The following is a 26,244-nucleotide window of genomic DNA, read 5'->3' as shown; positions in this document are numbered from 1 at the left end:
TATGGACGTAGTGTCCATGACGTCACCCGTAGGTTTCTGAAGAGCGTTTTTGACGACACACACACACACACACACACACACACAGACATATACACAGTCAAACACACACTGACACACACAGATACACACACACTCTCACACAGACACACTCAGGCCTCATCCACACTACTGCGTTTTAGTTTAGAAACGGAGAGCTTTTGCTACGTTTGCTCCTCCCGGGAGAAACGAAGAGCTAAAACGGAAGCCTAAAGTGGGCGGAGTCGCTCGTCGCCATCTGTGAAGTGCGTCACTCCCGGATAAACGAAAATGGGCAAAAAGGCAGGACGTGGGTGGAGTTGAGGTGCCTGGACGCCGAAACTACGCCCGCCTAGCTCGACATGATCGAGTTTGCTCAGGCTAAGCTAATGTGCTACTGGCCTCGCGCTATAGTGACAGCTGACTTGAAGAAGTAGAACTAAAGCCAATAGTTAAAGTTCATGTTTTTGCCCTTTGAAATACTATAATTGTTAAAAGACATAACTAACCGTGAGACTATGTTTATTGTGATGCATTATTATTCTCATGCAGTAACTTGCAATATTTGCTCTGAGCGTGTGTGTGAGTGTGACAGTGATTCGTGCGCATACATGTCAGTCAGCGCGGCAACGCACGTCAAGTTCGTAGAGAGCTTTATTCAGTCCATTTTCAATTCTGATAGATATTACCTAAGAAGTTCAAGTAATGCACTAGAAATCCGCGCTCATTTAAGGGATGAAGAGAAAGCACTGACATCTGCAGGATTTCATCTTACGGTACTTTTTATTGAACACTAAAAAGTTAAATAAGCATACTATAGTCTATCTGTTCCGTAAAATCAACGGCACCGCAGAACGAGTGTGGCCTCTAGATCTTAGACGTTTTTAAATCTGAACTCCAAAAAGCAACGATATTGGCAGACATCCATGTGTGCATATTCACAGAGGAAAACAACTGAAGAACAGCGCTGGTTGTTCTCTCGATACTCGACAACGACGGAATCCAACCGCGTGGGCGAAGGTATAAGGGCGGCGTGTAATAAACTGTATGAAATAATCCCCAAAAAAGTACAAACACGGCAGAGATGACAAGTTCAGCAGCTGGAATCAGCTGAGGTGACATGATGGCTAACAGAGAGCAGACAAACGGCTAGTAACAGCAGCGGCAATCCACCTGGCACCTGTCACTCAAGTGGCCATGCCCTTGATTATGCAGCATTTTAAGGCTTAATATAATTAAACGGATGAGTTCTAAAAAATATTCACCCCCCTCACAGTTGTCATGAAGGGCAAAATTAGCTGTATAGACCAAAACAACTTAGGACACCAGGCTGTAAACATACAGGTCCTTCTCAAAAAATTAGCATATTGTGATAAAGTTAATTATTTTCCATAATGTAATGATAAAAATTTAACTTTCATATATTTTAGATTCATTGCACACCAACTGAAATATTTCAGGTCTTTTATTGTTTTAATACTGATGATTTTGGCATACAGCTCATGAAAACCCAAAATTCCTATCTCAAAAAATTAGCATATTTCATCCGACCAATAAAATAAATGTTTTTAATACAAAAAAAGTAAACCTTCAAATAATTATTTTCAGTTATGCACTCAATACTTGGTCGGGAATCCTTTTGCAGAAATGACTGCTTCAATGCGGCGTGGCATGGAGGCAATCAGCCTGTGGCACTGCTGAGGTGTTATGGAGGCCCAGGATGCTTCGATAGCGGCCTTAAGCTCATCCAGAGTGTTGGGTCTTGCGTCTCTCAACTTTCTCTTCACAATATCCACCAGATTCTCTATGGGGTTGAGGTCAGGAGAGTTGGCAGGCCAATTGAGCACAGTAATACCATGGTCAGTAAACCATTTACCAGTGGTTTTGGCACTGTGAGCAGGTGCCATGTCATGCTGAAAAATGAAATCTTCATCTCCATAAAGCTTTTCAACAGATGGAAGCATGAAGTGCTCCAAAATCTCCTGATAGCTAGCTGCATTGACCCTGCCCTTGATAAAACACAATGGACCAACACCAGCAGCCCTTGATAAAACACAGTGGACCAACACCAGCAGCTGACATGGCACCCCAGACCATCACTGACTGTGGGTACTTGACACTGGACTTCAGGCATTTTGGCATTTCCTTCTCCCCAGTCTTCCTCCAGACTCTGGCACCTTGATTTCCGAATGACATGCAAAATTTGCTTTCATCCGAAAAAAGTACTTTGGACCACAGCAACAGTCCAGTGCTGCTTCTCTGTAGCCCAGGTCAGGCGCTTCTGCCGCTTTTTCTGGTTCAAAAGTGGCTTGACCTGGGGAATGCGGCACCTGTAGCCCATTTCCTGCACACGCCTGTGCACGGTGGCTCTGGATGTTTCTACTCCAGACTCAGTCCACTGCTTCCGCAGGTCCACCAAGGTCTGGAATCGGTCCTTCTCCACAATCTTCCTCAGGGTCCGGTCACCCCTTCTCGTTGTGCAGCATTTTTTGCCACACTTTTTCCTTCCCACAGACTTCCCACTGAGGTGCCTTGATACAGCACTCTGGGAACAGCCTATTTGTTCAGAAATTTCTTTCTGTCTTACCCTCTTGCTTGAGGGTGTCAATGATGGCCTTCTGGACAGCAGTCAGGTCGCCAGTCTTACCCATGATTGCGGTTTTGAGTAATGAAACAGGCTGGGAGTTTTTAAAAGCCTCAGGAATCTTTTGCAGGTGTTTAGAGTTAATTAGTTGGTTCAGATGATTAGGTTAATAGCTCGTTTAGAGACCCTTTTCATGATATGCCAATTTTTTGAGATAGGAATTTTGGGTTTTCATGAGCTGTATGCCAAAATCATCAGTATTAAAACAATAAAATACCTGAAATATTTCAGTTGGTGTGCAATGAATCTAAAATATATGAAAGTTTAATTTTTATCATTACATTACGGAAAATAATTAACTTTATCACAATATGCTAATTTTTTGAGAAGGACCTGTATTTTTTTCTGCGGTAAAGTTGTGCATTTTAACATGGGGGAGATACAGATTTGACTCACTTTTGCTGCCAGCCTCAAGCGGCCAGGCGATGAATTGCAGTTTAATTCACTTCTGTGTTGGTTTCAAGAGAGAGACAGGGAGGTTGCCGCTTGGATCCGAAGAGATTTTTTTAAAGGGGGGGGGTTTGGGTCTGATTAGAATTTCACCAACAGTAATTGTGGATTGCCTCCACCAAACAAGTAAATAGGAAATAAGCAAATCAGAACACTGCGCGCCAAAACAGCAGCATGCACGCAGGCGTGAACCACTAGTGTTTCTTCCACTAGCTCATAGCCTGAGGTAGCTCGTCAAGGGGCCGCACGAGGATGGCATTGTGCACGCTCACGGTGCAGAAACGCTGGATGGCATTCTGCGTGCGTATACTGTTTTTTGCCCTCGTATTCTGTTCGCGAGTTTTGAGACTAAATAAACGCCATAGGACACGTTCAGATATCGTGTCTTTTGCGCTCTCAAGTTCGTTATTTCAAATGTTGACCAACCAATCAGCTTCACCCCTTTCTGTAACAACACTGAAAGCTCAGTTAACATGAAGGATGGGGGTGCACCCAAGCACTACAGGTGTTTTTCTCTTCTCCGTAAATAAATCTTGTAGCAGAGCTACAGCAAGCATTTTTCAGTGGTGAAAATCTATTAGCTACTAAAACTTCTTTGTTGTTGTGGAGAGCGCAGTGCATGGTTGCATAGCAACAACAGACGCCATGGGAAAATCTGACCAAATTTTACTATTAATAATAAAAGATAAGGTAATGTGCATTAATGTGTATGTCAAGTTTTTTTGTATTTCTTTTTATAAAAATGATTTAAAGGCTGAAATATGTGAGGTTTATCTTTTTATATAACCTTTTTTGTCAAAACTTTATATGAATATCATTTTACTATTATGTGCCTATAGGGGTGGGCCGGGGATGGCAGGGGTTTGTGGCAATGTAAGGATCTGGATATTTGCCACGGGGCGAGGGCTTCAATTACCTCTCTCTTTTTTGACCAAACATGTGTTTGCATCCCTGATACATATATATTTGATCAATATGGGAAATGGAAGTGTATCCACCATAAACCACAATACATTTTATTAAATGTTGTCTATTTGCTATAAGAAAAAAAATCACACAGATTATGGTTTTAAACTGTATTCAGACATCCTAAATGTTACTAAAATTAACAAAACACAGCAAACCCATTATTTCAGAACATTTATTGGCTGAAAGAAAATTACATTTTAAAGCCCTATTTTGTGGCATAAACAACAATGCTAGATACATCACTTTAAAAATATCCCAGCTTGACCTTCAATAAAGAGGCACAAATATGCAACAGTCCTGTTATGTTCATCTCTTCATTTTGTTCCTTCAAACGCATGGGGATTTTGAGATGGAGGGTATTCTTGTCCCTTTTATAGTCATCACTGATGTAAGATCACTTCTACAACCTCACATCTCTGTGACGGCATCATTTTATCATGTCAATAATAAACAACCGATTTCAACTCTTAAAAACTAGCACTGTGATTGTGCCATTTAGTGTACTTGTTGAGAATCATTGCGTATTCTATCCTAGATGTGAATACCTAAAATCAAATATATACAACAATAAGCACAATAATTTTTTCTACTCTTCACCTTGATAGACATTGAAACCTTCACTGGTTTGATGAAACTGCAGCTGTCTGATGTCCTGATACAAGAAAACATCTTTAATACTCCCATCAAACCCTTTAGTAAAAGCACCAGATGTAACAGACGCCACATCTCTATTTAATTCAAACCCCCCAAAATAAATCACCCCTCCATAATTTACTGCGACATACTGCCCAAAGGGATCAATGTCTTCAAAAATTACTCTTTCCTCATTCACAAAGACCTGGATGAGAGTTCGGTTGTGAGTAATTAACAGATAATTCCAGTGATTGCAGCAGAAAGTGTTTTGGTACACAAGAGGCAGAGCAGTTTTCTCGCCAAGATTGACCGAAACCTTCAGATAACCGCCCTGCAGACCAACCGCTAGATGGTCATCGTCTTCACTCCCTGCTTTCCCCATCCACAGGATCAGACCGTCCTCTGCTGAAGTGGAAAAATTCAGGGAAACCTCGGTGTACATCAAATTCCTAGAGATGTACTTTGGATCGTTGTATTTTAAATACGAGTTTCCAATAAACTTTACAGTCCTCAATGTAACTTCTTGGTCACAATAAGTCCCAATCCATCCCAAAGAACACATACATGAATATGAAGCAGACGTATTAACACAGAGAGAACTGTGTTGACAAAGATTGTTGACACAGTGAATGGACTGTTGGCACCGTAAACCGGTCCACAATGAGGGGCAAATACACATGAATGAAGAAAGACCAGCTGGATGGCAGTAGCCACCGTTCATGCAAACCTTATACCCACACGCTGTCCCGTCCCAGTCGCCAACATTGACTCCGTCGAGCGCACCCGTCTCTGTAAGATCAAGGTCATGCCCGTTAACTATGACCTCTCGAATGCCGCCTGTGAATCCAACTGGGTCTTTGTCCACTGCATCTGGGGACACTGTGTTCAGGAAAGACACGCCCCCAATGAAAATATTTGTGCCAACATCCAGAGTGCTTGTGCCCTCCGAAGAGTTCCTGGTCACGGTTTCATCATCTAGAATGAGGAAGCCGTGGTTGCCTTCTCTCCCAGTCTTTACTGTGTGCCACTTCCTGCCAGTCACATCAACCTCTTTAGGAGACTGTAATACAATCGTTTCGTTTCCCAGATTATAGCGGAGCTGCACAAATCCAGCTGACAGGGATACACTGAGGAAATCACCTTGGGAGAGAGTAGAGGATAATTTTAAAGGGATTGTTCAATAATGTTAATAATTTACATTAGGGTTTAGAATAAAAAATCTGTCATTAATTACTCTCACATTTGGACTAAATCGCTCGGTTCATATGGATTAGTTTATGATCCCTTTATGAACTTTTTGAAGCATCAAAGTAGTAGTTGCGTAGCTGTCAACAGAGGGACAGAAAGTGCTCAGATTTCATCAAAAAGATCTTCATTTGTTTTCTGAAGATGAACTAAAGTCTTGCGGGTTTGGAACGACATGAGTGAGTAATTAATGACAGAATTGTCATTTTTGGGTGAATATTACGCCTTTAATTCATGGCCTTTTGTTCACCACAAAACTCCTGAAATCATCTCCATTTGTTTGATTTTTTATTCAGTTGATTAGGCCTACAGAACATGACCACTTAAATATAGATTAAAAGATACACTTAAATGCTTTAATTTAGCATAAATTTAACCAAGATGCTGCCTTACCGGACCGACTGTTAAGGTACCGTGCGGTGTAGAATATGATGCCCTCAGGTGAAAGTGTTTGAAACTGCAGCTGTAGAAGGGTTCTGTGCCTTATATTGATGGGAGGAAATGACATCCAAGATGACTGATTGCCAGTGAAGGAAGGATCACTGATAGATACAGCTGGAAAAGAAATAAAAATAAAAAACCTGAAAGCACAGTCTCTAATATTTGCGGTTTAAATGTTCATGAACTCATTTAAACAATTTTGTGACTTCCATTAAGTGAGCATGGATTATTTTATAATATAAATATAGTATAAAAATATGAAAAAAACATTCTTTTTTAAAAGTATCTTAAAAATAATTCTTAACATATTCAAGGCAACACTTAATTTGCAGTGGCTTTTTACAATCTATTTTCATCCCCTAAAATATAAAGCTATGTACAACTATACTTTTTCATGTATAACAATCCTTTTATACTGTAATACATATTTTATATTAATATATTTTATTTATATATCCACACACTACCGTTCAAAAGTTCGGGGTCAGAAAGATTTCTTTGAAAGAAATTAATACTTTTATTCCACAAGGACATTGAACAAAAGTGACAGTAAAGACATTTATAATGTTACAAATATTTCTCTTTTAAATAAATTGTGTTCTTGAGCACCAAATCAGCATATCTCTGCTGAAAACTTAGGAATAACTTGCATTTTAAATTAGGAATAACTTGCATTTTAAATATCAAAACAGAAAAGTTTAATTTGTAATATTTCACAATATTACAGTTTTTATGATTACTGTATTTTGATCAAATAACTGCAGCCTTGTTGAGAACAAGAGATTTCTTTCAAAAACATATTTTGTATCTATTTCTACTTTATATTAACTAGAGTGTATTTTTTATACCCACATTTACAGTTTTGTATAGCCTACATGAAAAGAAACAAAAAATATAGTAATCAATAGAATATAAATAGTTGTCAGTAAAGGTCCAGTATGTAATATTAACAGTCAGTGGTTGAAAGGTATGCAGTGTAAATTCAAAATATTGGAGAGGGTTGTTTCCCCCACCCCCTCCTCAGGGCTGGACTGGAACAAAAAAAAAAAAAAAAAAAAAAAAAAAAAAAATCAACCCTGGCATTGTGGCCCAGACTGGCCAACTACATATGATCATAAACACCACCCATCTTTGCCCGTCCTTGAATATGTATACCAACTCCTATTTCTTAAAACCCACTAATGCCATGTAATGAGCCTGTATGAACGAGTGAGAGCTAACCATTTGAAATAGCTACAAAATTGTCATTTATTAATACAATTGAACTATACTCCACACCACAGTGATGAATCCTAAAAGAAGCTATAAGCTGCATTGGCATAGCAATAGTAATGTTTCTCAAAGGAATTTTGGTAAAACTGTGGTGGACCTCGGGCCTTCTAGGGGGTTCAGGGGCATGCTCCCCCGTAAGAAAATTGAACATTTTTAATGTTAAATTCATCAATCTGGTGCGCTTTAGGAGTTCAAAATCAAAAGCTTCAACCCATATTCAGTGTGCAAATTAGACAAAGAAAAATTCAATCCCCTTTAATTATAGTGTTTGTCTGCATTACACTAATACATAATAATAGTTATAATATTAATCCCATGACAGTAATAGCCATACATTGTAAAACAAATGCACTGAAAAATAAAGGAAACGTTCATAAATAGTTTTGTACTAATTTCTATACTTGAAAGAGATACGCACATGATCTTTTCTTTTGATGGAAACTGCATCGAGCTTTTATTTTGGCGGAAAACATGGTTTACAGACGTGTCTCGTTACATTTCTACTAAATTGCGTAATCGTCAGAAAAACAACAACTACTAACTCTGACTTTTTTTGACCAATGCATTACAGCGGCACAAACGCAGCGTCGCCAATTAAGCAAAACAAAACGAATGGGCTGTCGTTGTACAAGTTTTATGGGCTGTTAAGACAAAAAAAATAAAAAAATATGAGATGTATCAGCCCAAAAAGCACGTCGGCCCACAGGGAAAGTGCCCGGTCTGCCAGATGGCCAGTCCACCCCTGCCCCTCCTCCTCAAACTCGACGTTCATGCGGGTTGCCAAATTGAGGACATGCAACAGGAGTGAGCGCAATTGACAATGAAGGCATTTTAATATTTCTCCCGTTCATTGAGATTTTTAGGTGGATACTGAGGCTACAGTCATGGATGAAATTATTGGCACCCCTGGAACTTTTTCCAGAAAATGCACCATTTCTCCCAGAGAAGTGTTGCAATGACAAATGTTTTGGTATACACATGTTTATTACCTTTAAGTGCATTGGAACAGCACAAAAAAGCAGAAGAAAAAAGGCAAATTTGACATCATTTTACACAAAACTCAAAAATTAGGTCGGACAAATTTGCACCCTCAACTTAATATTTGGTTGAACACCCTTTGGAGAAAATAACTGAAACCAATCGCTTCCTATTACCATCAACAAGCTTCCTACACCTCTCAACTGGAATTTTGGACCACTCTTCTTTTCAAAACTAATGACGTGCTTTGCCAAAAAGCTCTACCTTAGTCTCATCTGTTCACAAAACGTTCTCCCAGAAGGATTGAGGCTTACTCAGGTACATTTTTGCAAACTGCAGTCTGGCTTTTTTATGCCTCTGTGTCAGAAGTGGGGTTGTCCTCGGTCTCCTGCCATAGCGCTTCTTCTCATTCAGATGACGACGTATGGTTCGAGCTGACACTGATGCACCCTGAGTCTGCAGGACAGCCTGAATTTGCATGGAAGTTGACTGAGGTTGTTTATCCACCATTTGAACTATCCTGCGTTGCATTCTTTCATCAATTTTTCTCTTCCGTCCACGTCCAGGGAGATTTGCCACAGTTCCATGTGTTATAAACTTCTTGATTATATTGCGCACAGTGGACAAATGAACTTTAAGATCTCTGGAAATTGACTTGTAACCTTGAGATTGTTGATATTTTTCCACAAATTTGCTTCTTAAGTCCTCAGACAATTCTCGGCTCTTCTTTCTCTTCTCCATGCTTGGTGTGGCACACACAGGCACACAACAAAAAGGTTGAGCCAACTTTTATACACTCTAACTGGCTTCAGTTATGAGTTCTATATTGCCAGCACCTGTTACTTGCCACAGATGAGTTTAAATGAACATCACATGCTTGAAATGAAATTATTTACCCAAAGTTTTAATAGGATGCCAATGATTTTGTCCAGTCCATTTTGGGAGTTTTGTGTAAAATGATGTCAAATTTACCTTTTTTCTTCTGCTTTTTGTGCTGTTCCAATGCACTTAAAGGTAATACACATGTGTATACCAAAACATTTATCATTGCAACACTTTTCTGGGAGAAATGGTGCATTTTCTGGAAAAGTTCCAGGGGTGCCAATAATTTCGTCCATGACTGTATTTAGGCCAGGTAGAATCTGCGATTTCTGACGCTGTTCGTTTGTTTGCTTCCAATGCTGTGTTTTCCACCAAATGGCAACCCGGGTGTCGAAATACTATTGGGTAAATTGGTAAAGAAAGAAAGAAAGAAAGAAAGAAAAAAAAAGACATGCTGACACGGAACACAAATTTGAAAGTAGAATAACTGGCTGTAGCATTGTTTTTCAGAGAAACGAGAACACTATTTGCTAACACTTTATTTTGATGGTCCCCCAAAAGACATTCTACTGGCTATAAGTTACTTGGCAACTACAAGTCAAGACCTGAACACCTAACCTACCAGTCTACTGACAGTCTACTAATACTCTAATGAGAGTTAGTTGACATGTAGTTGCAAAATTACTTACAGTAATGTCTAAAGTGGACTATCGTAATAAACTGGAACCATCTCCAGTCTTAAGAAAGCAAGTTAGACAGTAAAAATGTAAAATTTGCCCATTTTAAAGCTATTATTTTATTATCTTTTTTTACACAATGTTTCTTGGCACCCTTACGCAGACCCTCTAGCGGGTCCCTGGAGGTCGGATTGAATGTGGTCAAACCTTGCTGGCAGAAGAGTCCAGCAGAGCCTAGGGGGCACTGGCATGCGTATCCGTCAGGAAGGGACACACAGGTGGAGCCGCGAGCGCAGGAGGGCGGCGGGATGTGTTCAGCATCACAGAATGACACTTTCTCAGAGCAAAGAGCACCTTTCCATCCAAACACACACTGACAGCTGGAGGGGAAGGCCAAAGAGAAAAGATTAATAATGTTTGTCAGTCGTTCCCTTGCACAAGTTGGGATCAAACAGGTGCTTGTTCTGAAATCTTACTACACAGAGGACCCAGAGTCCACACAGGTGCCCCCGTTCCGGCAGATGACCAAGTTGCATGGATCAACACCACACTGCCCCACATTACGTCCTGACTCCGGCCTGCCCTCTGGCCCTCCAGGAGGCTGAAACTTCCCACCTCTTCTCGTCCGAAACAGCAAATCGAAAATGCAACCTTTAAAATCAAATATATATATATGTATATATATATATATATATATATATATATATATATATATATATATATATATATATATATAGAGAGAGAGAGAGAGAGAGAGAGAGAGAGAGAGCGAGAGAGAGCGAGAGAGAGAGAGAGCGAGAGAGAGAGAGAGAGAGAGAGAGAGAGAGAGAGAGAGAGAGAGAGAGAGAAATCATCATTATGTATCCTCCAAGCTCCTAAAAGGAGAAAAAAACCAAACATAAAACCTTAAAAATTGTTTTTATAATTTATACGATATACTCTTAGTCTTCTGAAGCCATATGATACCATGAACAAAATATACAGAACCATTCAAAAGTTTAGGGTCAGTAAGATTTTTTTTTCTCTCCAAAAATAGTGACAAAAATGTCTTTCAAATAAATGCTGTTCTTCTGAACTTTTGAAAGAACCCTGAAAAAAAAAACACGGTAAAAAAAAAAAGGCGTGTCATGACATCCACAAAAATAAGCACCACAACTGTTTTCAACACTGATAATCAGAAATGTTTCTTGAGCAGCAAATCAGCATATTAAAATAATTTCTGAAGGATCATGTGACACTGAAGACTGGAGTAATGATGCTAAAAGTTCAGCTTTGCCATCACAGGAATAAATAACATTTTAAAATATATTAAAATTGCATTAATATTTCACAATAATACTATTTTTTTGTTGTATTTTTGATCAAATAAATGCAGTTGTCTTAGTGAGTATAAGAGACTTAAAAATAAATAAATAAAAATCATACTGACCCCAAACTTTTGAATGGTATACCGTACATCTTATACTAAGCAAAGTATTGCTTTTAGCAGCTCTGGAGGGATCCAATGGACTTCCCAGCATGCCTCAGCATTTTCCTAAAAGACTAAAAGACTAGTAGGCATATAAATTATATATAGGCTAAATGTAAACAAATGTTTTCCAACAACTGCAAGAAAAAAACAAAATATGGTGTTGGTGCTTCCAAAAAATAATGGCAAATGCTGTCATCATGGTGAAGGGGAGAGAAAAAAAATATGTACAGAAGTCCATGAGTTTAAGCTTTGATGCTGAAATGGAAATAAATAAAAAATCTGGTGCTCTTTTTCCAAGTAAATAGCAAAAAATAAATTAAATTAAATATCCAGTGAGTGGCAGATACAGATGAGCAGTATGAATATAAAGGAACTGCACACTGCCTTGAGCTCCATGAGATCAGTTCATATATTCATAACTGGGTATTAAATTCAGATGATAAGTGTTATACTCAGTAAATAACCATTTAAAATCATAATCAAGCAGTTTCAACAATTTCATTTGAGGTTGAAGAGGCCCCAAGATAGCCGTAGTCAAACTGTGTTTTACTTGCCCAGTAAGTGACTTGAAATGATGTTGTGTGGTAATAGAGAAAAACTTGTATTGAATCCTGAGCATTTCTTAAACAACATCGACTAAATGACGAGACACGCAGTGGTTAGGACGTATCTTAGCCCACTTGTCATCAGTTCCAAAGTTTTCATGATGTTGTGCTTAAAGGTACACCATCTAGCGGTTAAAAATAAAACTTCATGCATTTTGCAGAAGAACATTGTTTTGGTTGCTTCGGCTCTGTGTGACTGTGGATGAATATGGTTATCCTACTGCAGTGCTCAAACATTGACAACTAGGCTTAAGAGATATAACCAGTTTAGATGGAAAGGATCTAAAGCTGACTAGAAGACGCTACTGCAGCTCTATCCATTAATAGACACGGTATTCCAGCACAGAGCTACAACAACGCATAATGAAATGACCCTTCACAATAGATAATGCTTTACAATGAACTCTGTTAGAAAGCTACAAATGCCAATTTATCTGTTCAATAAAATACCTTACTGACCCGTTGAGTAATGAAAACACCATCTTTGTGTCACTTTTACAACAATACAAATTCTTGTTTTATGACGAGCTGTCGCGTTCTCTTTTAGCCAGCAGACTCTCCTCTGTTTGGTGTTTGTTTAAAATGGTGATTCCCTTGAGGATGGAGATTCAGCTGCTCCATGTCAAACTTTATCACTCAATGTGACAGCAAACCTATGCCACTCCTACATCATACAAGTGTCAAAATAGCCGAAGCACCTTTCCTCCATCTACAGATTTCCCATGAAAAACTAAAATATAAACACCCTGATACACCATGGTAAGCCTATTATAAGTAAGACAAAAACACATTTTGGATGAAGGATGGATTTGATATTAAATAAAAAAATAAATATAAAAAAATGGTACCTTTGCACTACTTTGCACTACATTTCATTAGATGACAGACACATTCTGCTAAACAATTTCTTACTTCCACTTCCCATGAAATGCAACAGTTTATGTGAGGATGGTTTTATGAACGATTTCTAAAGAAATTTGTTCTGCTGGTTTCATGAATGAGGGCCACTGACTTTAAGCATCCAGAGCCTGAACCAGAGACAAAAGATCAGTTCCATCCTACTGTCTTCAGTGTGATTCACAGCTGCGAGGAAATGCGGTTTAATAATGTTTGCAGAGATTAAAGATAAAAATATAGTACCAGTGAAAAGTTTGGATAGATATGACTGAATCTGAATTCCTAACAACCTTTTTAAATAAATGCATATCCTTAAATGTTGGAATTTTTGTAATGGTTTTAAAAAAAATTTGAAAGCCATTTCAAGACATCAAACAAGCCAATAATAATAATAATAATAATAATAATAATAATAATAAAAGAGGAAAAAACACATCACCTTGAAAGCTGTTCTGGAAACGAGAGCCCGCAGGCAATAGCTCAGGTGTGTATTCTTCATATCCACCCACATAAAGTTGACTGAAGGTGTTCAGGCCCACCAGCGGTCCTGTGGATGTACCTGTCCTCCTCTTCTGCCCATCGACCTATTCAGAAAACACACCAATGTGACATCAGAATGACATCAAAAATGAGTTTAGAGTCAAAAGTGGCCCAGAATAAGAAATCACAGAATTTCCATTCCACAGCATTTCTTTTTTTCTTGTCAACATTCTTAGAGATAAGACAAATATCAAGGTATTTTTTACTGGCTTTGTATTGCATTTCAAATCTATAGCAATATGAAGGGTTTATTATTTTATAATGGTACAGTACTATCTTGAAAGTATCTAAATACCATGAAACCGGAACCACCGTTCAAAAGTTTATGGTTTGAAAGTAGTATCTTATGCTCACCAAGTCTGGATTTATTTGATCAAAAATACAATAAAATTTAAAATAGGCTATCTATTTTAATATATTTTAAAATGTAAATTATTCATGTGATGGCAAAGCTGAATTTTACTCAAGTCTTCAGTGTCACATGATCTTCAGAAATCATTCTAATATGCCGATTTGGTACTCAAGAAACATTTCTTATTATTAATGTTGAAAACAGTTGTAATACTTTAAAAAAAAATTATGGAAACTGTGATATGTTTTAGGATTCTTTGATGAATAGAACTTTTATTATAGAAATCTTTTATAACATCATAAATGTATTTACTCTCACGTTTTATCAATTTAAAGTTAATTAATTTCTTAAAAAAAAAAAAAAGAAATCTTACAGACCCCGAACTTTTGAACGGTAGTGTATATAAAAGTAAAGAGCCCAGAAATGATAATTTAACTATCATTTCAAAGTTTGTTATATTCCAACAAAATAAAAACACACCTTCACCCATCCATTTTTCAGATATCTTCCAAAGTTCACTGTGTGAATTTTGATCCTCGGATTCAGGCGCTCGCTGATAATTGTTGCCAAACCCGAGCCAAGATTATACTTATGAACAATCCTGCCGTTCCGCACCCCCAATGCGAAGAAGTCGTCTCCACTGATGCCTTCACAGAAACAATAACACACACAGAATCCAATTAGCACACGCACTGGAGTCCAAAAGCCTGACACCATATTGGAAATCTGGCATTTAGATATGGAAATAAACAGGTTTTATGATTTTAGAACACAAAGAAAAGTGATGAGGAAATGAATCCCTGATTTTGATGTGGTAACTCAATTATATTGCAAAAAGTAATAAATTAGAAAGGTATGTCAAATCGAAACATTTTCATTAGTGGTTCAGGTCAAGCTGACCATCTCTAAAATGTAATTTATTTTTCTTTTTGAGCTGATGGATCAAACGCTCCAATTTATCTGGCCAATTATCAGGTGAATATTTGCCTTCTCATCCTCTCCGATTCCTTCTTTTTTGATTTTGTTCTCCACTGTGCTGCACGGATCCCTTGACAATTGCTTCATTATTCACAGTGCTGTCCTCTTCTCTCTTTCCCTCGATGAATCATCCTAAACTATAATCCCGAGAGACACTCGCTGAACTGAGGAAGATTCATACCCCCCTTACTCTTTTATTCAGCTGCCTGTCTTTTGATTAAACATGTTCGCAGCAGTGACGTGTCAGTTAGCAGCCACTGAAACTGACCTTAAAATAAATTGCCGACGGTGGCGGAGAAGGCATGAGGAAACTTTACCGAGATGCGGTCTCTTCTTAATGGCACTTTCAACAGGACATTGATTTTTATTTTTTATGTATATACATTTCGGTTACACTTTATTCTACTACCTATAAGTAACTTTGCAGCTACATGTCAACTAACTCTCATTAGAGTATCAGACTATTAGGTTAGGGTTAGTAGAATAGGTTGATATGTACTTTCAAAGTTAGTCAGTAATAGAATGTCTGTTGGGGAGCATCTAAAAGTGTTAGCAAATACTAATGAGACAGTCTGCTAATATTCTAAAGAGAGTTAGTTGGCATGCAGTCGCAAAGATACTTATAGTTAGAAGAATGTCTAAAGTGGACGGTTGCAAAAAAATAAAAAGGCAATGCGTCACTCTGCAGAAAATCATTTTCTTAATTAGTACTTCAAGAAACAATATCCTTAAAACATTATATACTTATATGAGAAGCACAATTTCATATTAAGATATTAAAGATACTTAATTTTTAAATAAGATTTCAGCTTAAAACTATATACACTATTCTCTGATCACTATTCTCAATATTTTCTATAATATTTACCATCTCAAGTCATTTAAAATTGAAAAACGTTTAACCATTTTGATCACACTTTAGATTAGGGTCCAATTATCACTATTAACTATGACTTTTGCCTCAAACTCCTTATTAATAGTTAGTAAAGTAGTTATGTTAAGGCATTATGTAGGATTAAGGGATGTAGAATATGGTCGTGTAGAATAAGGCATTAATATGTGCTTTATAAGTACCAATAAACAGCCAATATCCTAGTAATTTATATGCTAATAAGCAACTAGTTAATAGCGAGAATTGGACCCTAAACTAAAGTGTTTCCACTATTTTTTACTGGTAAACAAGACTTTTTTTTTAATAATAATTATTTTTTCTATAATAATCATAATTACTAAATTACTAAGCAGTATTAATTATTATTGCAAATTATAATTAATTAATAATTTAAAGATGTGGAAATATTTTTACTGTTAAACAAGTTATAACAAACATTGTTCCATCTTTACATTTTGTTTAATTCCGTGTTCAAGATTTCTTCTCTATCGTCTGAGATTCTTCTTTAGAGAATATAACAGATCTTTCCCTTATGCCAGACAATAAAAATCATCGCCCTGTTTTGTGCACAGATAAATGGTCTCTGCTTTGCATGGGCACTGGACTTACATTTACAGCACATTTTACAGGAGCTGCTCCATTAATATCTCCTAGTTGAGTGATACTATTTCCAAACCTCACTTTCATTAACATGACCTCAGCTGCTATGAATCCAGCTCTTATTTTTCATACACCAGTATATACAGCATGCTATTGTAAGCGCTGAGGGATGCACTCAAATCAAAGCGAATAAAGAGATGCAGTAACAAATATGAACAATATTCCCATTTTGACCCACCTTGTCCCTTTTGCCCAGAAAAGAGAATAAGGCTGTTTCTCAAAGCGGAGACATTATTGGCAAAGGTGAGCTTCAAGTGGAATTCATAAAAATGACCCATACTGGGAATAGAGGGATAAGCCATATAGGATGAATATCCAAATTCATCAAGACCACTGAACCTGGGCCGAGTGATGTTGACAGCTGTGAAGAAATAAAAAAGTAATCAATAATTATATATATATATATATATATATATATATATATATAAACATATGTCTACAATAATGAATAGCCTAGAAAACTACTACTAATAATACAATGGGCTATGATAGCCATATTACTAATCGTTACTTAGCACAAGGGTTGCAGGGTTAATTCCAGTTATAGTTAGAAGAATTATTCTTGAGAAATGTATTGGGACGACTTTACATGACATTTTACAGATTCTTGTTTTTTTCATTTCAATGAGGTGAAGTTACCAGGAGCTGTCTGAGAAAGAGACACAAGATGGCGATATTGCACTATACATCAAGCTTGTCAAATCCTATATTATTATTTCCTTTGGGGGGAAAATGCTGCTTCTAACTATAATTATTATAATTTTGTGCCATTTTACTCTGCAAATGGACAGTGGTCGTAACATTTATATTTTGCAGAAATATTTTGCAAGTATTTGTGCAACGGCTGCTGCTTTGGACAATGTACTTCAGAGGTAGAAAATCTTCCGAAATATCAACATTTGATCCCCTGGTCCAGCAGCCATCGTTTAGAAACATTTCAGCTTAGGTACATTAAGCATCTACACTTTTTTTGTCCAGTGAAATAAAAAACATGCTACCTTAAGAGTTTTCTCCACCCCTCATTTTGTCTTTATGAACTGTGCAGTCTGAAAAGCTTCTCCAGAGGATTTCTCTGGGAACAGCATTGAAGTTCTTCCCTATGCTCTCCTCTTGAATTATTGATGCCTTTTGAAATTGCACATATATTACCTTGTCGCGGTTTATTTACACAGGGCCTAATGAAGGACTAGAATGCGTTTTTAGCAGGGACGGTTTGATGAGGCCAGCTGTATTTCTTCACTCACAGTGTCGTGTAATGGCTCAGTGATACGCTGCTTATGCTGAGTTACGTTTTCTCGCTCAAAGTGAAATTCATTAGCAAGCCGGCCATTTATTAATCAGATATATTGGCCACTTTTTGAGAGTGCCAGTTACCATCCTAAGATAAACTGCAGTCCTGTATAAGGATGTAATTGAACTCATTTCCAAAGTCAAATGCGACTGCAGATTCTAGCCTTTAGAAGTACCAGAACTGCAATAATTATATGTACAAAAAACACTTGCTTTCCCTGATTTTTTCCCCACCGCTGATGAATGATACTACACTTTTTATATTTGAAAAATGTCTCTTATAATAACTAAAAATTGATCTGTAAATGTCCCATTTGACAGTAGGCCTATATGACCTCAAATGACCATATAACTTATGTTTGACTTTTCACGCAAAGGCTCTGCATAGCACAGGAAAGCTCTCCCTGCTGTATTATTCTGCTGCTGTTGCTAGAGGTGACTAAAGGAACAAGAAAACAACCTCCAACTCACTAGCAGTTTTTACTGGTGACATATCACCCATTTATTTTCATTCGGTCTAGTCAAAAACCGTTTGTGTGCAAGGATTTTTCTCTAGTGAAATTCAATAGCCTTCTGTCAGCTGTGTTGGCTGGACCCGGAGATATTTTACTTTTCTCGATTACCTCCGCTTACCACACACACAAAAAATGAAATAAAGACATAAGAATAAAAAAAAAATGCACATGTGAGCAACTCCTAACAAAATCTGTTTGATCCCAAACACTTCCCACAAGATGATTTTTTAATCTTCTGGTGTAGAGCCTGGTGATGATGGAATGAAAAACAGGAAGTCACATGATATGTGCGGTTTAAGACACGCGCCATTATGTTATGGGTCTATTTTAGGTGAGTATGATGTGAACGGTGCGTCAAAGAACACAGTCTGTCCTCTAATCTCCACTGCAGCATCAAGCAGCTTCCAGCAACCCAAGCTCCCGTGATCAATCCAACAATCTATCTGTCTTCCTGTGGATTTGGAATGCAACTTAAAAAAAAAAAAACATGCACCTTCGAAAATAAAAGTTGATATTGTACAGAAGTTGGTTAAACTTTATTTTTTATTATTATTTAAATAAGTAAAAATAAAAAAGGCTAAATTACTCAAATCATTAAATAAATGGTGAAATATTTAAATAAATGATTAAATACATTATTAAATTGAAATAAAGGCACATTTATTAATTTGTTTGGTGATTTAATAATTAATTGAATTATGTTTATTGACATTTTAGCAATTTGTTTGCATTCATTTTCAGCATTATTTTTGGATTTCTTTTTTATTTAAGCACAATCTCATGTTATTTCATTTTACTGTGATAGGCTGTCGATTGTTTTCCACAAATTTCTTCTTTCAGACAGCTCTTTTAAATTAACCGATTCACTCGTTCGTTTCCATCATCAAACAATGACGTCACGTATATGCAATTCTATTGTTAAAGAACCCAATAATGATGTAAAACGCAGATGTTTTACATGTCTAAAACCAAATAAACGAATGAAATAAACCTATTTATTTAATTTCGGCCATAATTCAAGTCAAACTGCATAGTTCGCGCATGCTTGTATCAGCAGCGCATCGGTTCTTCGCGGGCATGTCGGATTCCGAACCGTTTCCTCAAATTCACTGTACCGGTGACTCAAGAACTGTTGTAACCATTAACCAACTCTTGACTCGAGAAAGAACCATGAGTGTATTGCTGTTAAATGACATTTGCTATGCTGCCTGGCATCTTTTTTTTTCCATTTGAAATAAGACCATGATCTTCTGAATAATGTATAAATTCTAAATGTAACACTAAATCAATACTTAAAACAGACTCAAAACACCCTTCCTATAATTCCATTAGTCCAGGCTCATTTGAAGAAGTCCAGCACATCCAAAGTTGAGTGACTGCCCAGAGGCAGCGAGGCCTTGGCTACTAATCAATACTGATTGATGTTATCTGCTGTTATCGGCCTTTAAATTCAAATGTCAGTCCCGCTCGGTGTGACACTGGAGATTAGAACACTCTATTTGGCATCAGGCTCTTTGCTGTCTGATGGAGCGATGTCTGGTAGCTCAGCCTCGCGTGCTGTGCCAAACGGTCTTCAAACCAAGCCACCCAATTCGATTACAGCGAAATAGCCGCAGTTCTTTCCCCTCTAAGCACAGTCGAGGAGATGAAGAGCTATCTGTGTAAGCAGATATCTGACTTTAGCTGACTTAACACTGCGAGGTAGAGCCGGGGAGAGAAGTACATTAGTTATGCAGCGCTATAGTATGACTTCACAGCTTTGTTATTTGAGACAATAAAACAAACCCAATTGCAGCCAGTACATTCTGTAACTACACTTTGATAAATTAAGTTCCAGAGTTGCATAATTTACTCACTTGGTGAGCTCATTATATTAGGATGTGTACTACCTGTAGACACCTTGAAAGGTCTGTGTATGTAGTGGAACAGAGTACCAATCCAATGAAGATTGGCAGTTGTCCTCAAAATGTTCATTGTGAAAGCATCAGTTCAGTAACTGTTTGCAGCAAGCGTAGAGCACTTAGCTACTCTAATTGGAATGGTATTTCAACGGCTTGCATCAGTTAAACAAAACTACTGGGAATACTTTCAATAAACCACCTATGGGTCTAACCTCAAAGACGGAGGTGATGGAGGAAAACAAACCTCAGAATGGCACAAATATCAAAAGAAACACCCTCTGGCCACGCTGGCTTTAACGTCTCAATTGATACCGGTGTAAATCAGCGTCTACACAAACCTTCATCGCAGAGGAGGCCCTGCCTTCCGTAGGGGCAAAGACATGCCGCTTCGAGCTGCGTCTGGGGAACGCAGGTGGCGCCGCGCACACACGGGTTTCGCTCACAGGCGGTGAACTGGCACAGCTTACCGGAGTAGAGCGAAGGACACGCACAGAACCAGTTCTCCGCATCACTACACACAAGGAACCAAAATGAGAAAAAAAAAAAAAACAGAGATCATTAGTACACCAATGAAATGTACCCGTACTGCATCATTACCTTCGGTGGAGTTAGTGTAGAAAGCATACATTGGGAAGGGGCATCTGGGGGGGTTAAGAATGTCAAAAAAGCAGGGGAGAATACAAATGAGAATACAGAGTGGAATGGATGGAAGTCATACATCACCGGCCTGAACTCAAGACCATCCTTGTCAGCCAGACCAACATCAACTGATCTTGCAGTGCAAGCGCAAGTAAAAGTGCACTTTGTTAAAAATATTTTACACATACAGAAATTGATTTTTGGCATATGATTAAAATGATGTTCACTATGAGTAAAGATTAATAAGTCAATGGTCTAGAATGGGTTTTTAAATTCCTAAATAAATGCAGCCTTGGTTAGCATTAGAGACTTACATCAAAATCATAAAAAATATCTTACAGACTCCAAACTTCTGAATGGTAGTGTACATGAAAACAAACAAATGGCTTAATCGTGTTTGTGGGTCCGTGGCAGCAACATTTTGAAAAACACTGGTTTTTCATTTAACATGGAGAGGATTGTACCCATTTTAAGATCACATTACCAATGGAGTCATGCTGCTCTTAATAACAAGAGCAACATCATGTTTACTTTCTTTTTTTCTATTTGCTGCATATCTGTTTAACAAACTGTACATATACATAACTATACATATTTTGATATGCAAGTGATTGTTGTCTTGTTTATTGATTATTATCAGACTGCCAATAAAAACAAAAAGAAGTTTACTTTATTTAGCACTTTCAGACAGAGCTCAAGGCAATAAACATCTAGACAAAGTACAGTCATATGAAAAAGAAAGGACACCCTTCAGAATAGTTTGGTTTTAAGTATCAGAACATAAAAATCATCTGGTCATTAGCAGGTCTTAATATTAGGTAAATACAACCTCAGATGAACAACAACGCATGACATATTACACCATGTCATTATTTATTTAACAAAAATAAAGCCAAAATGGAAAAGCCATATGTGACAAACTAAGTACACCCTATGATTCAGTTCCTCGAGAGCCACTTTAAGCAGCATAACTTCGAATTAATCGTTTTCTGTATGACTTAATCAGTCTATCACATTGTTCTGGAGGAATTTTGGCCCGCTCTTCTTTACAAAGTTGCTTCAGTTCATTGAGGTTTGTGGGCATCTGTTTATGCACAGCTCTCGGAAGGTCCCACTGCAACATTTCAGTCGGTTGAGGTCTGGACTTTGAATGGGTCAGTGAAACACCTTGATTCTTTTCGTTTTCAGCCATTCTGCCGTAGATTTGCTGGTGTTCTTGAGATCATTGTCCTATTGCATGACTGAATTTTGGCCAAGCTTTAGCTGTCGGACAGATTGACTCACATTTGTATACTTTGGTATGCAGAGGAGTTCATGGTCAACTCAAAGACTGCAAGGTGTCCAGGCTGCAAAACAAACCCAAATCATCATCATCACTATGCCTGACAGTTGAGGTGTTTGTGCGAATATGCTGTGTTTGGTTTGCGCCAAACGTGGCGCTGTGCATTATGGGCAAACATCTCCACTTTGGTCTCTCGAGGTTTGTTCAGATGCAACTTTGCAAACCCAAGCTGTGCTGCCATGTTCTTTTTAGAGAGAAGAAGCTTTCTCCTGGCAACCCTTCCAAACACGCCATACTTGACTGCTACTTCCCCTCCTAATTCCTATGGAAGCATTAAGGGTGTACTCAGTTTCTCACACATAGCTTTTCCATTTTGGGCAAGTTTTTGTAAAATAATAATGACACGATGTAATATGTCGTGTGCTGTTGTTTATCTGAGGTTGTATTTACCCAATTTTAAGACTTGCCAAGGACCAGGGGCCTCATGTAGAAAGACTTGCGTTGAATTCATACCAAAACATTGCGTACGGACAAAGCTGTAAATGTGCGTACGCACAAAAATAAAACAGATGTATGAATCTCTGCGTACCAAGGATCCCACGCATATTCTCTTTGTACATCCCAATTAACGTAAAAATCAGCTCACATGCACGAGCACAACGCCCCACCCAGTCTCCTCCCTTAATTAAATACATTTAAATATGGTAATGAGTCCACTTTGGCAAAAGAAAGGAGTAAGAAATGGCTAAAGCAAGCGGCAAGAAACAAAAATTTACAGAAAGTGAATCGGAGGTGCTACTATCGGAGGTAGAAACGAGAAAAAAAAATATTTGGAACTTTAATTGTCCTCCGGAATTAATAACAAAAGGAAAAAATATGAGTGGGAGAGTTTGGCTGATGCCGTCAATGCGGTGGGATCTGAAAGTCGCACTGTAAATGACCTTAAAAAGAAATGGCCTGATATAAAGCTGGACATTAAATGGAGAACTGCTGCGCACTGACAAAGTGTGGGCAGAACAGGCAGTGGTAAAGGGGTTGATGAACTTACACCCTTTGAGCAGAGAGTTGCCTCAATTATGGGTGACACCTTACTCTCTGGAGTAGTAACTGCTGCTGTGTGAGACTCGGATTTACTACAGGACTGCCACGAAGGTAACCAATATTATCTGCACATTTATTGAATGGAAATGTTTCCGATTCACATATGTAAATTATTCTTCAGATGGCGCCATTATAGCAATGCGTGTGCAGTCGATCGCTCCGATTACATTAGGAAAACCGGCTATCGCTGCAATTGCATTTAATGTTTGGCTGGTCAACTACATCATATGGGAACCTTATACTTGGTAGGCATGCGGATGATCCCGACCCATACCGCTGGCATTGCGCGGCTCAAAGACGACTGGCTTATTCCTGAGGGGTCTGTCAATTCCCTTTGGAAAGAACCAGTTGCCAGGAAAGCAAGTGTTGTCAGCACCTGCAAGGGAACGGGTGTTGCGTGGCTCCTCGCTGTCTCTCTCTTTAGATGCGGACCCAACTCCGCACAGAGCTCCAAGAGGATAGCCCTTGGAAATCTGAAACGGCTGATAAACCAGTCATCATCCTGGGCCAGAAAATCATTGTGGTCCCAAAAAACTTGTTCTCTTCGGATTCTGCCATTAGCAATGTCCTCTAATAAGGCCAAAGCTGCCATTAGCATAGACTAAGGGTTGTATCAATTTGCATATGCTTTTATATGTTCTTAATTGCATAATTGATAGAATATTCCCATAAGGCTCGTGTGACAATATATGCAAATTATTTTATAAATTGCAAATTAATAGCAAATTCCCACAGGTGGTAGTGCGATAGACTTGTAGAACAATTCGCTGTGTAATGTTTGCGACTTAACTTCATTGCCTGTAAGAGTCGCCAACGGACAAAAACTATGAGAAATGTACGTACGCCAGACATGAAATTGGTGTGGAGGAACGCACACTCACGTTAATTTCACTGTTACTACATCATACCGTGAGCGTGAAAGCTGGCGTAAGCAAAGTTTTTGTGCGTACGCAAGATTGATACATGAGGCCCCAGATGATTTTTTTATTTTATTATGTCCTGAATCTGATACATAAAACCATATAATTCAATAGGGTGTCCTTTCTTTTTCACGAGTGTACATCTAAACCAAAATACAGGATATATTCATAAATTGCATTATACAGACATAACATTACACTTGTTGGGATGTCCATTTTATAAATATCATGCAGTGAAAAAAAAAAATTTCTAAAAGATGACCACGGAGATGAAGAAGAGTCAATACAAAAACAAAAACTTGAGTGAATCACAGATTCATTTAAATAAGCGAATAACTGGGCCTGAAGGCCATCTACAAAAGCAGACTCACATTCTGCTGATGTTGATCTAAGCGAATGATTAGAAATGCCCCCTCTAAAGGATGACTGCCGAGGTGCAATTCCGCAAACGGAACTTTTGTAATTCCAGGGTTTATCCTCAAGCGAGAGGTAGAGGGTGGGCCAGCATGATAAGCAATATTCAGACAAGAACTTCATAAGCTGCCGGAAGATGTAGACCGTTTTCAAAGGTATAATATCAGATACAGGAAGCATTGGAGGGGTTTCAAATCTATAAATTAATAATGTGTTTTGAGCTGCAGCACAGCTGAAATGAAATATTTACATTCTGTCACAGGGATTTAGAACCAGTGCAAGTGACTTATACATAGACACACACACAACAATATTCTAAAAAGGTGGGCATGAAAAGATTTGAAGGAATATCTATGCAGGGAGAAATCGAATTTCAAATAAAAATGGCACGCTCATAACATTACAAAATAATTACATTTATGCAGATAACACTGGATAGGACAACATGCAACCTTCCCAACGAGACTAATCAAGTGACCTGGTTTGTACACAAGCGCTCTTTGCACCGTTCCCAGGGAAAGACAGAGAACGGTTTGTCACTGCCTTGCAGGACAGCAGGGGGTAATGCTGCGGCAGACTGCGAGATTATTGCCCCGCATTATGTAGAACATGCAAACACATCTGTTTCTGTGACTGATTGCCCTTCACCAGCCATGCGAGCTCAGACTGACGCAGGGAACAGTCAGGAGGAACACTCCGGTGTCGGCTGCATATGGCGAGCCCCGTACATAGCCAACTGTGTATGATCACAGGAGATGTGTTTACCACTCTTCAAAGAGAGTCTTGACATTGCAGTGACATATTCTGTATTTTGATCATGACACTATATCTTTAAAAAAAAAAAGAGAAAAAAAAAGATTTCTGGCTTTTAGTCTATTAATTTTGAGACCATCAACTGTAAATAAATAAATCTTCAGCACAAATACACATTATAAAATTTATATTTTTTGGTTTTAGTCCATGTGTGCTTTGAGACCATCAACCGTATATGCTAGCGCACTCTAAACATTCACATGACTAACTATTTAATTAACAGTCTGTCATGTCTGGAAAAACATACATATACAGTCCCTTTGCGAAAGTATTAAAACCCCTTCATTTATTTTCACATCTTGCCGTGTTGCTGCCTTGTGAAAAGTAATTTAAAGTAGTTTAACATATCAATCTTTACTCCATCGACTTCACAATGACAAAGCAAAAAAAAAAAAAAAAAAAAAACAGATATGCGACAACTTTGCAAATTTATTATTAAGAAAAAACTGAAATAAGTACATTGAATGAGTATTGAAACCCTTAACGAAGTACTTAAAGCAGCCTCAAGCATTTTTAGGTATGATGTGAAATGCACATGTGCATTTGGCGATTTTCTGCCAATCTTCACCTCAGATCGTCTCAAGCTCTGTCAGGTTGGAAGAGGACCTTCAGTGGACAGCTATTTTCAGGTTTCTCCAGAGATGTTCGATTGGGTTCAAGGACATTATAAGAGTTGTCCATTAGGCACTCTCATTGTCTTAGCTGTGTGCTTAGGGTCATTGTCCTGTTGGAAGGTGATAGCTTCAGACTATGAGACCATCCAGTCGGAGGATCATGGAGCTCAACCAGTCTGACCATCAGCTTGTTGGTCACCAATCTATTCAAGAC

At 38.1% G+C, this 26,244-nt stretch overlaps 1 protein-coding gene across 1 annotated transcript in view; it reads right to left on the bottom strand.

Moving 5' to 3' along the window:
- Positions 1–4,236: 4,236 nt before the first annotated feature.
- The window catches only part of eys (eyes shut homolog), a 388,659-nt gene continuing 366,651 nt past the window's right edge, over positions 4,237–26,244 (bottom strand). Inside the window, exons 39-46 of the mRNA XM_077236480.1 lie at positions 20,586–20,758; positions 16,720–16,902; positions 14,492–14,658; positions 13,559–13,703; positions 10,623–10,797; positions 10,354–10,526; positions 6,350–6,511; positions 4,237–5,851 (exon numbers count right to left, since the gene is read on the bottom strand). Coding sequence (XP_077092595.1) covers positions 4,665–5,851; positions 6,350–6,511; positions 10,354–10,526; positions 10,623–10,797; positions 13,559–13,703; positions 14,492–14,658; positions 16,720–16,902; positions 20,586–20,758 — 2,365 coding nt within the window. The 3' untranslated portion in view covers positions 4,237–4,664. The remainder of the gene's footprint in view (positions 5,852–6,349; positions 6,512–10,353; positions 10,527–10,622; positions 10,798–13,558; positions 13,704–14,491; positions 14,659–16,719; positions 16,903–20,585; positions 20,759–26,244) is intronic.

Source organism: Siphateles boraxobius, unplaced genomic scaffold (assembly GCF_051911475.1).
Source record: "Siphateles boraxobius isolate OS27281-9 unplaced genomic scaffold, OSU_SipBor_1 20, whole genome shotgun sequence".
In the NCBI taxonomy this organism is placed as follows: domain Eukaryota; kingdom Metazoa; phylum Chordata; class Actinopteri; order Cypriniformes; family Leuciscidae; genus Siphateles; species Siphateles boraxobius.
The sequence above is the reverse complement of the archived record's forward strand: the minus strand, read 5'-3'. Positions and strand labels throughout refer to the sequence as shown.